This window comes from Giraffa tippelskirchi, chromosome 6 (genome assembly GCF_054371585.1).
Source record: "Giraffa tippelskirchi isolate mGirTip1 chromosome 6, T2T-mGirTip1v1.2.pri, whole genome shotgun sequence".
NCBI lineage: Eukaryota > Metazoa > Chordata > Mammalia > Artiodactyla > Giraffidae > Giraffa > Giraffa tippelskirchi.
In genome coordinates this window covers 134,244,482-134,257,132 of record NC_137280.1, presented here as the reverse complement: position 1 = coordinate 134,257,132, position 12,651 = coordinate 134,244,482, and the positions used below count along the sequence as shown (strand labels likewise).

Here is a 12,651-nt window from a genome sequence, read left to right as displayed (position 1 = left end):
TCCATCCAAGGAGGTGGGCATGGTGCCCTGAGAAATACCCACGTTACCCACCACGTCAACCATGTCTTGCAGCTGAAGGACCAGGCTGGAGGCGCTGTACCGCAGAGATCCACTCTTTGTCCGTGGAATGTGGCTGCTGGTTCTCCCACTTGGATTTTGCTGGAATTCCCCCAATCACATCATCTCACCACCACCACTATCACCGTCACCTTCATACCTGTGTCAAGAAAAAGCCTGTCCGTTCGCAAAGCCATCATGACTTCAGAGCAAATGGCCACATCTCCCCATCTCCACCTGTCACTCCTGCTCTCTGTCCCCTGCCAAGGTGGGGCTTCCTCAGGCCCAGGTGCTCTGGGTGCTGGCCCCGAGGACCCCCCTCCCAGCTGTCATTGGCCTGGTCTTGCCTTGGCTGGAGGCCACGGTCCCAGCTGTGTGTTCACCCAGGGGCTGGGGAGGAGGGGCAGAGCCGGGAGGAATGTGGCATCCGCCAGAACCCCCTCCCTGATCTCCCCTCTTCTGGGGTCCTCGGAGAAGGGCAGAACCCCCAGCCCTCTGCACCAACCTCCCCCTCCGGGAGAGGGCAAAAGAGGAGCAAGATGTCAGGAGCCTCCTGCCTCAAACTGCCTTCCTAACTCTTCTCCCATCCTGTCCTGCCCTCTTGTTCTCCAGCCGACCCTCCTCCCTCAGTGTGGGGGGCTCGATCCTCTCAGGGTGCCCCCACTTCTTCCTTTCTTCCTTCTGCTGATGTTTACTTCCAACACTAGCTGCCCATTCCACCCATCCATCAGGCCTGGAGAATTCCAGCTTCATCATATCCAAAGGAGAGAATCTGATTGCTTTTTGAGGGCAAAAGAAAACAACCTTTAGGTATCACTTCTACTTGGACCGCATGCCTTTTTATAGCCAAACTTCTGTGTGTTTCGTAAATGGATTTCGCGTTAATGGATATTTATGTAATAACTAGACCTCTCAAATTATTGTGAGAAGGTTTGGGTTGGGAAGGGAGGTGGGAAGAGGGGTGAGGGGTAGTTTTTTTTTTTTTTTCCTGTTCTAGATTTTTTTTTTTTTTTTTTTTGGTCATTTCTGAGATAGACTTTGTCACTTGTGGCTTATCTGGGGCTGAGGTGGACTCAGCCTGATGGGGAAAGATCTCTGACGTTTCAGCCCCCAGGTTCCCCTGGGGACTGGAGAAGCATCAGATGTTAGTGCTGATGAAGAAATAGCAAATCCGGGCAGAGAGAGTCGGGGAGGTTGTCAGGGTGGCAGTATCTGGACTTTATCTTGCTTGCCTCCCAAACTGAGGTCCTTTTGACCATGCAGCCCAGGATTTCACTACACCTGCGCACTACCCTCAGCGCCCCCCCAGCCATCTCTGGGGGGTTCATGAGCATGCGTCTTCATGCGGGTCCAAAAAGAACACTGGGAGTTCTCCTCTTCACACCTCCTCCGGCGGCTGTGGTTTGCATCTCTCTTTTCCTTTCTCTTTCCCTCTTCCCTTGGGATTGACTCTGATGTGGAATGCCTTGGCACATCCACCTGGATCTACTGTCTGCGCTGTTTTCTTTGCATGACTTTATATGCAGTAAGTATGTTGAAACAAAAAAAAAAAGAAGAAGAAATAACACTCAGCAAAACCAATCTACATGTTTTGGACAAAAAAAGAAATAGAGGTTGTATTCTCAGTGTCCGACTCGGAATTATGTTGCTGCCTCTCTGTGCTTTTGGCCTCTGTGTGGCCGTGTTTTGCCAGCATGAGATACTGTCCCCTCTGGAGGATTTTAGGGGAGGAAGAGCCACATCTCCAAACATTTGGAGGAATCTTTGATCCCTCCAAACCTCTGGGGTATCCTGGGTGTTGAGTGGAGCAGGACTGATGGGATGTGACCCAGTACCTCCTGAGTTTTCCCTGATCATGAGCTGTCTGCTGGGCCCATTCTCTTGCACACTTGCCCCCGGGACAGGTGAGGCAGGCTGGGCAGGGGCCGCAGGCCAGGAGAGAGGCTACCCAGCCCTCCTGGTCTCCAAACTGGTTGATCACTGGCCTCTCTCCTTGGCAGAGACCCTGCTGCCAAGGCCCAGGGCAGGCACTTGGTCTGTCCTAGGTCCAGAGGGCTTCCCAGTAAGGCCCAGTGATCCCAGCGTCCCAGCAGCAAAACTGCCTGCCTCCCTTGCGAGCTGCCAGCTCCCACAGCCGGCCCCAAGCCAAAGGTGAGGGATTGCTGCCACTACCAAGGCAAAGTCTGGTCCTTTCTTCAGCCTCAGTTTCCCCCTCTGTTAAAAGGGTTAAATATTGCTGCCCAGCCTATGTTACAGGGCTGATGGGGGATCAGACAGAACACTGGGGTGAAGTCTGAACACTGAATATACACATGAGAATCGACAGGGTGAGTCACTGGCTGGATTCCTGTCCTTTTCTGGGCCGGCCAGTCCCCCATCTCTCCCCCAGCTACCCTTCAGCCCCCTCTTTGCGCCTGTCCTCTGCTCATCAGCGGAGGACTGTGGGGGAAAGAGCCACATTTGGGGGTTATTAGGATTTCATTCCCAGCTCTGACCAGACTTGCTGTGTGACCTTGGGAAAGTCCTTTCCCTGCTCTCCCCTCGGTTCCCCACCAGAGGGAGCTGAGCTGGAGGACACCAGCTTCCTGCCTTTTGTCTGCTGACATGCCTCCTGTCAACTGTGCCCCTCTCTGGATGCCAGAGAAGTGGAGGCTGGTCCCTACCCCAAGTTGAGATGGCTCCACTGCGAAGGCCATGCCTGTGGGTGTGCAGCCAGTTGGTATGGACCATAGGGCACGGCGTGATCCTGAGACAGCAGGCAGGGAGACTGGCAGACAAAGTGGCCCAGAGCCCAATACCACCAGACAGTCAAACATCCTGTAGATGCAAAAAAATCCAGACTTAAGACAAGTCCTAGGCTCCAGCATGCAAACACATTCACGGGAAAGCATTCTCCCGTGTGTGCGTCCAGCAAGCGCTGATCCTGACCCCTGGCCTCCTGTCTCCCTTCAAGGGGAGACCCTTTAGGGGATGTATTTGTCAGACTCCCCGTGCTGGTATCTTTGTTACTATTTGTTTGGGGGGTTGTTTCAGTTCTTTCTTTTTTAAAATATGTGGCTGTGAACTTGAATGACCACTGCTCAAACTTTCTGCTATTGTGGGGTTGGGGGGAAGAAGGGGTGTCTGTTTTATTCTTGGTGTTTTCAGTGCAATAAATAGCTACCAACTTCTGTGCACCTGCTGTCTCTCTGTCTTGGTCAAGCAGAGCACTGGGGGAGTATGTCTGTTTCCTGTTCTAGTTCCTCCCAGTTGCAAAATAAAGACCCAGGTCTTCATTCTGATTGGACTAACTTGGTCACAAGCTCAAGGTTGAGCCAATCACTATGGGATTAATGCCTGGACCTGTGTGCCCTAGCCTTAGAGCCGGGGATGGGGCTGGGGTGACCTTCACAAGAGCAATGAGTTGCCACCAATGGCCAACAGAAAGTCTCCCTTAGGGACTTGGGGCAAGGCTCTTCTCCTCCGGGCCTTGGTTTCCTTCTACAGTGAAGAAGTTGTTCCAGAAGTCCCTTCCTACCCAATATTTTTCCTCTGCCCAACCTCACAGACAAGGCCCCAGCCCCAGAGGCCTTGAGAGGGGGAGGGAGAGGAAGGGTCTCTTTACCCACAGACTATATGTAAACATAGAGTCTAGGGCAGAGGCCTTGGGGCTGGAGAAAGGAGTGGAGGAAAGGCTCCACTGGGGGAAGGGAGGCCACTACCACATTAGAGGCTAGTTGGTTCCCTGACCCCAAGTTGCTCAGGCTGACCTAGGGTGGTGATGCAGAGGATTTGACCGCCTCAGGCCATGACAGGGTGACCAACCATTCATTGCTGACATGAATTTTCAGTACAAAACCCAACAGTCTCATGCAAAACAGATGAGTTGCTCACTGTAAGTTATGCCCCCACCTAAGAGATGTGACCTGAAAAAAAAAAAAAAAAAAGCACAACGTGAGAGTTGCAAGGTAAGTTTTATTTGGCAGCAAAATGAAGACAATATCCAAGGAGACAGCATTTCAGATAGCTCTGAGAAACTGCTCCAAAGTAGTAGAGGGGAAAATCAGCATATATGTGATTCTGGTGAAGGGGGAGTACATTCAATCAAGCACATATTTTTTGCAGAAGGTGTCTGCTAGTCACGAGGAGTTATCACCACGAAGGATTTTAGTGTTTTTCTAGACAAGAGGAGATACAAGAATTGGGCTCATAAAATCAGCACCTAAAAATATCTAACAATCTGAAGACCTGTTCTGCCAGTTTTTCCCAGAGCACAGAGTTCCTAATTTCTGCTCTCCTCCCTGAACTCCTTTCAAGGGGTATTAAAAATCAGCAGCTGCAGTAGCACATGATTTAATCCTTTTAGAGCTAGATGGCAAGTGCTGATGGCAAGTGCCAATTTGTGTTTGATGTATTCGATTATTCCACAGGACTGGGGGGCGGGGGGAGTGTGACTTCTGGAGCCTACGGTCCTCTCCAGACCATGCTCTGGGTGCCTGGGCTTCAGAATTTCCGCACCAGCTGTTTTCTGGGTCTATCCTGGCTGTTGGCATGTGAGATGGCCAGAGGGCATTTCTACAGGGCATGTGCCTATAGCACATGCGAGGAGCTTGGCAGTAAGGCTGAAAAGCACAAGGAGGTGTAAAGCAGAGGGATCCAGGCCCTTCATTTGCACTCTTGTCTTGGAGCCTGGCATGGCAGCGCCAAGACTGCTTGGACCTGAGCCCTCAGATGCCCTGGATCTCCCTCCTGGGCAGCAGGAAGGACTTGAGAACTTGAGCTGCCATTGCAGACATTCGCCGGCAGGTGGCAGCACAGGAGCAGATTACAGGAGGTCCAGAGTTCTGTGAGTCTATAAAGCTCTGGGAGCTCCCGGTAAACCTTGAGGTATCCACTTAAAGCGCTATTATTATCTACAAGAGCATGATCTTTTAGAGTTCACAGGGTACTTTCACACCTCTTGCCCTAGTTGGAACAGTCCTATTTTGAAGATGAAGAAAATAAGACTCAGAGGCAAAGAGGCCTCTTGCAAGAGTCAGGACTAGCGCAAGCAGAGCTCCAGGGCCCTGGTCTGTGTTTCCCCGTCTGTGGATAGCCAGCTAACAGTGGCTGGGATTCTCAGGAACCTCCCCCTACCAACCCCCTTCTCTTTAACCGCTATCCACTCCAGCTGGTGCCTTCTCTTAGTTGTCTACATCTGTAGTCTCCACCTCCTCACTGCCCATTTACTCCAGAACTCACTGCAGAGGACTGGATTCCTTTTTATTCCTTGCTCAGTGCATAGCAACGTCTCTGCTCCCTTGAGGACACAGCTGCGGTACCTTCTCCTGGAAGCCCCACCTCCTTCCCAGCATGCATTGCGTTAGGTCCCTCCACAGGCTCCACAGTCTCCTCTACCCACTCCCAGCATGCACTGCTTTAGGTCCACAGCCTCCGTAGGCTCCGCAGCCTCCTCTACCTACCTCACCAGAGCTCACTGATTTGAAGTTACCTGAGCAAGCGTCCACAAAACCATGAGCTCTTTGAAGTCAGTCAGCACCTTGTCCATGTTCCGGATGCACGCAGCAGGTATCGTCATTCTTGCCGAGGGTAGACCCCTGACAAATGTGTGCTGCTAAAATTGTTCACACCTGACCTCCTTTATATGTGCTCTCACGACCCTCGGTTCACGTCTCTGTGGGGACTACGATTCTCTGCATTCCACAAATAAGGGAACTGTGGTGCAGAAAGTGAAGACACTGGCCCAAAATGGCCCAGGGAGAGAAGGAGGTGAGATTCAGGATCGGAACCACTCTGAACACCTGCTAGGGCATGCAGCAGCTGGACTGGGCTCCAGGAAGGACGCAGAGATGAGCTAGCTTGTCTCCTGTCCCCAGGAATCTCTGACGCCATCCCAGAGAGTGAGAACCAGCACTCAGGGCAGACTAGGGTGAAGGCTGGACCTGGTAGCAAGATTTCAGGAGCCAGAAGAAGAGGCAGGAGAGGGTGGTAGCGCCTGGGAGTTCTGGGAGGATTTGTACGGATGCTCAGCAAGTTGAGATGTGGGGGAAGCATGCAGGCAAGAGGTGGGCTGAGAGCCCTGACTGGTGGGTTGTTTAGGGGTTGGGGGAGAAGGGGGCCAGAAGTGTCAGAAGGCTGTGAGTGCCCCTGAATCTACCGTGCTGCTTGAGTGCTAAGTAGCTTCAGTTGTGTCCGACTCTTTGCGACCCTATTGACTGTAGTCTGCCAGGCTCCTCTGTCCATGGGATTCTCCAGGCAAGAATACTGGAGTGGGTTGCCATGCCCTCCTCCAGGGGAATCTTCCCCACCCAGGGATCGAACCCGCATCTCTTATATCTTCTGCATTGGCAAATGAGTTCTTGACTACTAGTGCCACCTGGGAAGCCCCCTGTCGTGCCAGGGGCATGCCTTTCCAGGGCATGGGTGGGTCTTGAGCAATGGAAAAGGCCTTCCCCAAACCAGGGCCATAGTAAATCTTTTAGGGAACATCCCCCAGCTGGTAATGGGAGTGTTTGCAGAGGGCAAGGCGGGGCAGGTCCAGTCCTGTGGGAATGCCCCCCCCCCACGTCCTTTCTCCTGGGATGAGCCCCACCCTACCTTCTCCACCTGGGCCTGCCAAGGTCTCCATGGCTACTTCCCTCTGGGCAGCCGTCCCTTCCAGGGCCCTGGGCCACAGCAGGCAGGGAATGGAGTTACCTAGTAGTGGACTATAGCTTTCCTCAGGAAAAAGAGGTGGATTATCACCACTGTATGACCTTGGGTGAGTTACTTTCCCTCTCTGGACCTCAGTTTCCTCATTATTACAACTAGGTGGGTAATCCTGTGGCCCCCAAATATGGAAACTGGCCTGGCTGCTCAGAGTCACCCAGGAAGTTTGCTAAAAATACAGATATTCTAGGCTCCACCCTCAGGGATTGGTACACATTTGGACTGGGCAGGGTTGCAGACCACTGTTGTTTTCATAAGGACCCAGTTTGGGAATTCTGTATCGAGCACCCCCCTTCCTTGGGTCCCACAGTCACACTGGGATTCAGTTATCGGCAGGCCGCACCCCAGCCTTCCTGCTTCCCCATCCTGCTCCCCTGACTCAGCTAGATCAATATTGACCATCGGCCCCTCCCCTGCCTCTGACTCCTGTCACCCCAACCCCTGAAACTCTCTGAGACCCTGACCCTGGAGCAGCAGAGTCAAGGTCAAAGCAAGGCTTTTGGCCCAGAGGACTTTATTCCTGTCCCACTCCCCAACCCCAACCCAACATCCCCCACCTCCAACTGGTTTTGCAGGACATACCAGCTCACTGAAGAACCCATCAGGGCTCCTACTCATGAAGTCCATCCTGCAAATGAGGGCAACCCCTGAATCTGGCTCCAAAGAGGCGGTGCTCCCCCCATAGCTCTCCTTGGCATGGTCACTGACAAAAGGCTGAATTGAGCAGGCAAGGGCACAGAGCTCTCCTCTGCCCACAGCTTTCCTTCCAGTCACCTTTGTGGGGCACAACGAGCTTCTTGTCCAGCCCATTCATCTTACTGATGGGGTCACTGGCCTAGCCTCCAAGGAACTTGCCATGGAGCTGGAAGGTGCAAGCCCTGCACCTCCATCTTGGCCCTTCTCTGGCTCCAAGCACAACACCCCTGCTCTGTTTCTTTATCTGGACAGCAGGCTCATGAGAACCATCCCACCTGGAGAATTTCTACATGCCATGTTTTATGTGAAGCACTCTAATCATTTTTTTAAAGCTATGCATCAAGCAGCTATATTATCTCGTTTAATTTCTTGTTACTCTCCCCATCTGAGTCTGAAGACACCTGGGTTCAGAGAGGGAAAGTCGATTCAGCTGGTCACACAGTCAGTGAGCAATAGAGTCGAGATTGGACTCTGGCCAGCTACCTACTTCAGTACTCAAAGGGATACAGTTCACAGATGCTGTGGACTTTAGTGGAAAAAGGCTCCCCTCACCCCCTGCCCCCACCTCGCAAATGAAAAGTAATCCTGGATGGGGGTGCTGGGAAGAGGCCTCCATGTAGCCGGAAGGGGCCGGCTGCTGCTCTGTCCTGGGGGAGAAGGTCAGGCAGCAGGAAGTCAGGCGGACATGGAGCAAAGGTGCTGACCATAGCTCTGTAGGAGGGAGGCTGCTCTGGACGCCCTTCCAGGGCATGACTAGCGTCAGCAAGGCCTCAGGCCCCAGAGGGAGCAGTCTGGAGCTCAAGGAGCCAAACTTTCCATGAGCCATTAGCAAAAAATGAGCCTGGAGAACAGTGTCCACCGCAGACCCGGAGACTCAGCAACCCTGGGTCACGTGGAATTCAGAGGGGCTGGGACTGGCTTAACTCTTCCCTGGCTGTCCCCAGAGCCACCAAGAAACTGCTTTCAGATTGATGCTACACCCATCGTGCAAAGCTGTGAAGTGGCAGTGTGGGTCCCCCAGGCCACACGGCCAAGACAGGCAGAGCTGGAAATGACCCCGTGCCTGCATGGCTGAGCAGTGCACCCATCCCTCCCATGGTGCCCTGCTGCTGCCCCAAGCACTCAGGTCCAAGGAGTGTGAAAAAAAAAGTATTCATAATTCCATGAAATGGTTTATCTCAAAAGACCATGAGTGCCCTGTGCAGGCTGGGCTGGGCTGTCGGAGCTCGCTGGATGTAGGGCTGAGTCAGCCCCCATGAAGACTCCAGGAGTCCATACCTGGGTGCTGAAGAGTGTATAGAGGTGGGCCCTAAAAGGATGGGCAGGATTCCAATGGGTAGATGGAGGAGGCACTGGGTCAGGCAGCCTGGCCCTACACAGGGAACCATGCAGAGATGAACTTGGCTGAGGTGGTGAAGGGGAACTCAGGGGGCAGGGCCTACTGAGGATCAAACACTGAGATAACCAGTGTGACCCCTAGTGTTATCTGTTGACCCTCACTTGACCTTGGGAATATGACTGATCTAATGTGTGGCCAGAAGCCTCTCTCTCCTTTGCCCCACCCCCACCCCCATTTGCTCTCACAGATCTTAGGCTGGAAGTCACTGCATTTGGTCCAGGGCCCCATCTCAGTGCCTCCCAGCATTGCCCAAGGAAACACCTTTTCTGAGGAGTCCCAGAATAGGAGTGGAGGGCCCCAGGCCACCTTCCACCACACCCCAGCCAGGCACATTCACTGCCTCCCAGAATCCTCCACCAGCCTCCCAAGGTCAGGGGTCCACGGACACAAAGATCAACTAAGACAGGAAGCAGAGCGCTGAGTAGGTGTGGGGCGCCCTGGGCGGGGCTGTACTCTAGGTCATTCTCACTGGGGATTCTCAGGCAAGCCCTGCCTCTCTTGACTGCTAAGCCCCTAAGTCTGCCAAGCTGTTGGCCTGCATTGAGGGCCCAAGAGGAGGCCTTAATTGAGCCATGCTGCTTTATACCTTCTGAATCAGTTGCTCATATTTAGAAATGGGACATACTTTGTGAAACTCCAAATTTCCCTCTTCTCTTAAAAACCCAGAATATCTGGCAACCCGGGCCCACGCTTCTGAGGCGGTAGCTGTTCCTTTAGAGAGACAGACCTTCTTTCCCAGCTCACCACAATCCACACCAGGCCCTCTCATCTCTCTAACACTCACTGAGGGTCAGCTGCCACTTACTCTCTCACTCACACCTACAGCTTTGCTCGCCCAGGTTCCCTGCCCAAGTCCCTGTAGGCACTTGGGTTTGGCACCTGCTGGGACATTCTAGGATTCCAGGCCAGGGTTCTACTCCAGACAGGGCCGATGTCTCCTCTCAAGTGAGCACTGTGCTGTCAGGCTTTCCTCCAGCTGTGGGTCCCTGATCCCCAGTCAGCTCCCACTGCAACTGGGGCCTAACTGGCAACTGGTATAAGGCAGGGAGATATGAAGTCAATATGGGGACCAGGATGGGAGTAGTAGGGACATGGTGTGGGCAGCAGAGGGAGCAGAAGTGTGGTGCGGCAGGGAAGGCTGTGGGAGCAGCAGAAATGGGAAAAGCAGGAAAGATTGGAAGACTGGGCCAGGGAGGACAGTCCAGGAACTGCAGAGGCAAGGCAGTGAGCAGGGGAAGCAGAGGCAGGAGGAAGCAGGACAGGTGAGTGAGGCTGGAGAGGCTGAAGCTGGTGGGGCTCTGTAGAAACCTAGAATCCTCCAAATGCAGACTTGGAATCTAGGAAAAGATAAGCCTAAACTCTTAGGATCCTCCATTCCTGACTCCCAGGACTCAGGCCTACAGCTCAGTCCTAGAGCCCGGGCTTAGTCCTGGATCAAGTCCAGAGCGTGCTTCCTCCAGGGCCAGGGCAGTTCTCAGCAGGCTGGGCACCAGGGGCTCTGTGAGCAAGGCTTGAGCCCACCCCCACTCCCAGGGTGTGGGAAGAAGCCTTCTGAATTGTGATGGCCATTCCTGCATCCTTTGCAAATTAGCAAACCCATCTTGTCCCCCACCTAGAGCCCCAAAGAGGGGTGGGGCGGAGGGAGCTCTGACCCTTTGTTAGGGGAAATTTATTAATATCCGAAATATGCAGCAGCCCCTCCTCTCCACCCCAATCAAAGCCTTTGCAGACACCTGGGCCTCGCATTTGAAAGGCCCTGGGGCCCTTTTATATTGGCAAGGTCCTGCCAGATGGGGGTGGGTAGAACCAGGAAATTCTTCCAGCCTGGGAAACTCTTGGCTCCTCCCAGTCCCTCTCTTGGAGCTCTAGCTGCTACTGCAGGTAAGGCTGGGGAGGAAAGGAGGGCAGCCAGCCAGGGAAAAGAAGAGGACTGGTGGGCCCTGGTTTGTCCCTGGCTCTGCCTGTCTCCACGAGGTAAACTTGAGCAAGTCTCTAACCCTTGGTGGGCCTTGGTTTGTCCATAGGTATAATGGGAGACTAAGTGGTCATTAAGGACCTTCCTCATCATCCTTCCTAAGCCCCACCCACCCACCACTGCCTTGGAGAAATCGCAAAGCTAGTGTCAGGCCAAGAGGGCCAGGAAAGGAGGCAGCTAAGCCTCAGTTTCCTTATCTGTCCACTAAGAACCAGAAAGTTCTGTGCTGCCCACCTTGTGGCTCTCAGTGGCAAGGAGACAGGGTAAGGAAGATGACTTCATTGGTGTTTATTAACAATAAGCCAACAGAACACAGATGAGTTGGGGAGACATTGGGAGAGAGAGAGCACAGAGGCTAGACAACTGCTCCAGGCCACCCTGCCCCACAGAGGATGCCCTGTGCAGGGAACCTGCTCAGGGATTTTCCCACCCCACCCTCATCCTTCAGGAAGGAGGGACCCTAGGACAGCCCCTCCCATGCCTGGGGATTGAAGACGCCATAGTCTCTGGGTAACCTGTCCCCAGGTCACAGGCCTGGGGTGTCAGCTGTTCTCTGCCTCTACCCTCATGTCCATGCCCAGGGACCCGCGTGCTGAAGCAGAGTGGGCAGCACTGGGACCAGACGGTCATGTGTGTGAACCAGCTCCAAGTCTCTTAGTTGCCTGGTGGTCCATAGCCAAGGTCAATTCCCCAGCAATGCCGGGAGCTGGTGGAGACAGTGAGGGCTACCAGGACAGTGGGGGCTACCTAGGTCCTGACTATGACCCCTTGTCGCCACCTCGACAGGGCAGGGCAGGTACCCCCTCCCCCAGTCGTAATCGTGTCCACGGCTCCCTGCACAGGAGGAAATGGGGTCCAGTGAGGGAAGTTGTGGGGTCCTCCTCCTTTCCCTTCCCTCTACCCGCTTAACAACCTAGCTTAGGCATTGGCCCCTATGCTCTGTCCTCAGCAGGCTTCCCACCTCCACCCTATGCATTGAGCCAGAAGTATATTCTATCTAAAGCACAGGATCATGCGAATGCCCTGCCCACCCACGTCCCTGACTCCCCCACCCCCTCAGTCTTCGTTCGCACCTGAATCCAGTTGTAACCTGAAAACACTTGCTTCTCCCACCATTCTCCCTGCTCTCTGCCCTTGGTCACTCCCTGGACTGCCTCCTGGCCCCAGGGGAGGAAAAGGGGGCCATATTCTAACCTCCACACCTTGGCTGGGTGAGCGCCTTGGCCAGAGGCCCTCCCTACCCTGCCCTCCTCTTTTTCTCTCTCTCTCCAAATCTGCCCATCCTCCAGGGCCTCAGGCCCCACCTCCTTTAGGAAACTTGGCCTGCACTCGTGACCCCATGGGGCTCTTTCTCCCACTTGACTTGCTAACCCACGATGGGGCCTCACGAACCTTGGGACACCCGAGTTTCCCTACCCAGCTCAAGATTCTGGCTGCACTGAAGTGTATGGGGCAGGCTCCCTTAGGGAAAGAGAAGGGACTGAGTCCTGAACAGAGATGAGAGGGTGGTGCCAGCTGCCGTGTGAGAAAGGGAGCTAGCTGGTTAGGAGGCCTGGGGTCCAGTCCCCTCTGCCATGTGACCTTGGGTAAGTCCCTCCTCCTTGGCCTCAGTCTGTCTGTCTGTGAAGGAAGGGCTGAGCTGGCTCACCTCAGCTTTGAATGCCTGTGTGTGTGTGTAGGGAGCAGACAGAGGTTTTGGGAGAGGCAGAGGTCACAAAGAAGGACTTGCTTTGGGGACCAGCATCACCATGGCAGCCTTCAACAGCCTCAGGCCTCTCAGAACCCCAGAGGGTGTGCAGCTCCCCTTGGGGGCCAGCAGGGCCTGATGTCTGCCTTC

The 12,651-nt window shown here is 54.0% G+C and overlaps 1 protein-coding gene across 5 annotated transcripts in view; it reads left to right on the top strand.

Moving 5' to 3' along the window:
- CAMK2A (calcium/calmodulin dependent protein kinase II alpha) overlaps window positions 1-3,233 on the top strand; it is a 63,815-nt gene extending 60,582 nt beyond the window's left edge. For all 5 annotated transcript variants that reach the window (XM_081495792.1, XM_081495794.1, XM_081495797.1 and 2 more), the window contains one exon: window positions 73-3,233. In XM_081495792.1, coding sequence (XP_081351918.1) covers window positions 73-76 — 4 coding nt within the window. In that variant the 3' untranslated portion in view covers window positions 77-3,233. The remainder of the gene's footprint in view (window positions 1-72) is intronic.
- Window positions 3,234-12,651: the final 9,418 nt, after the last annotated feature.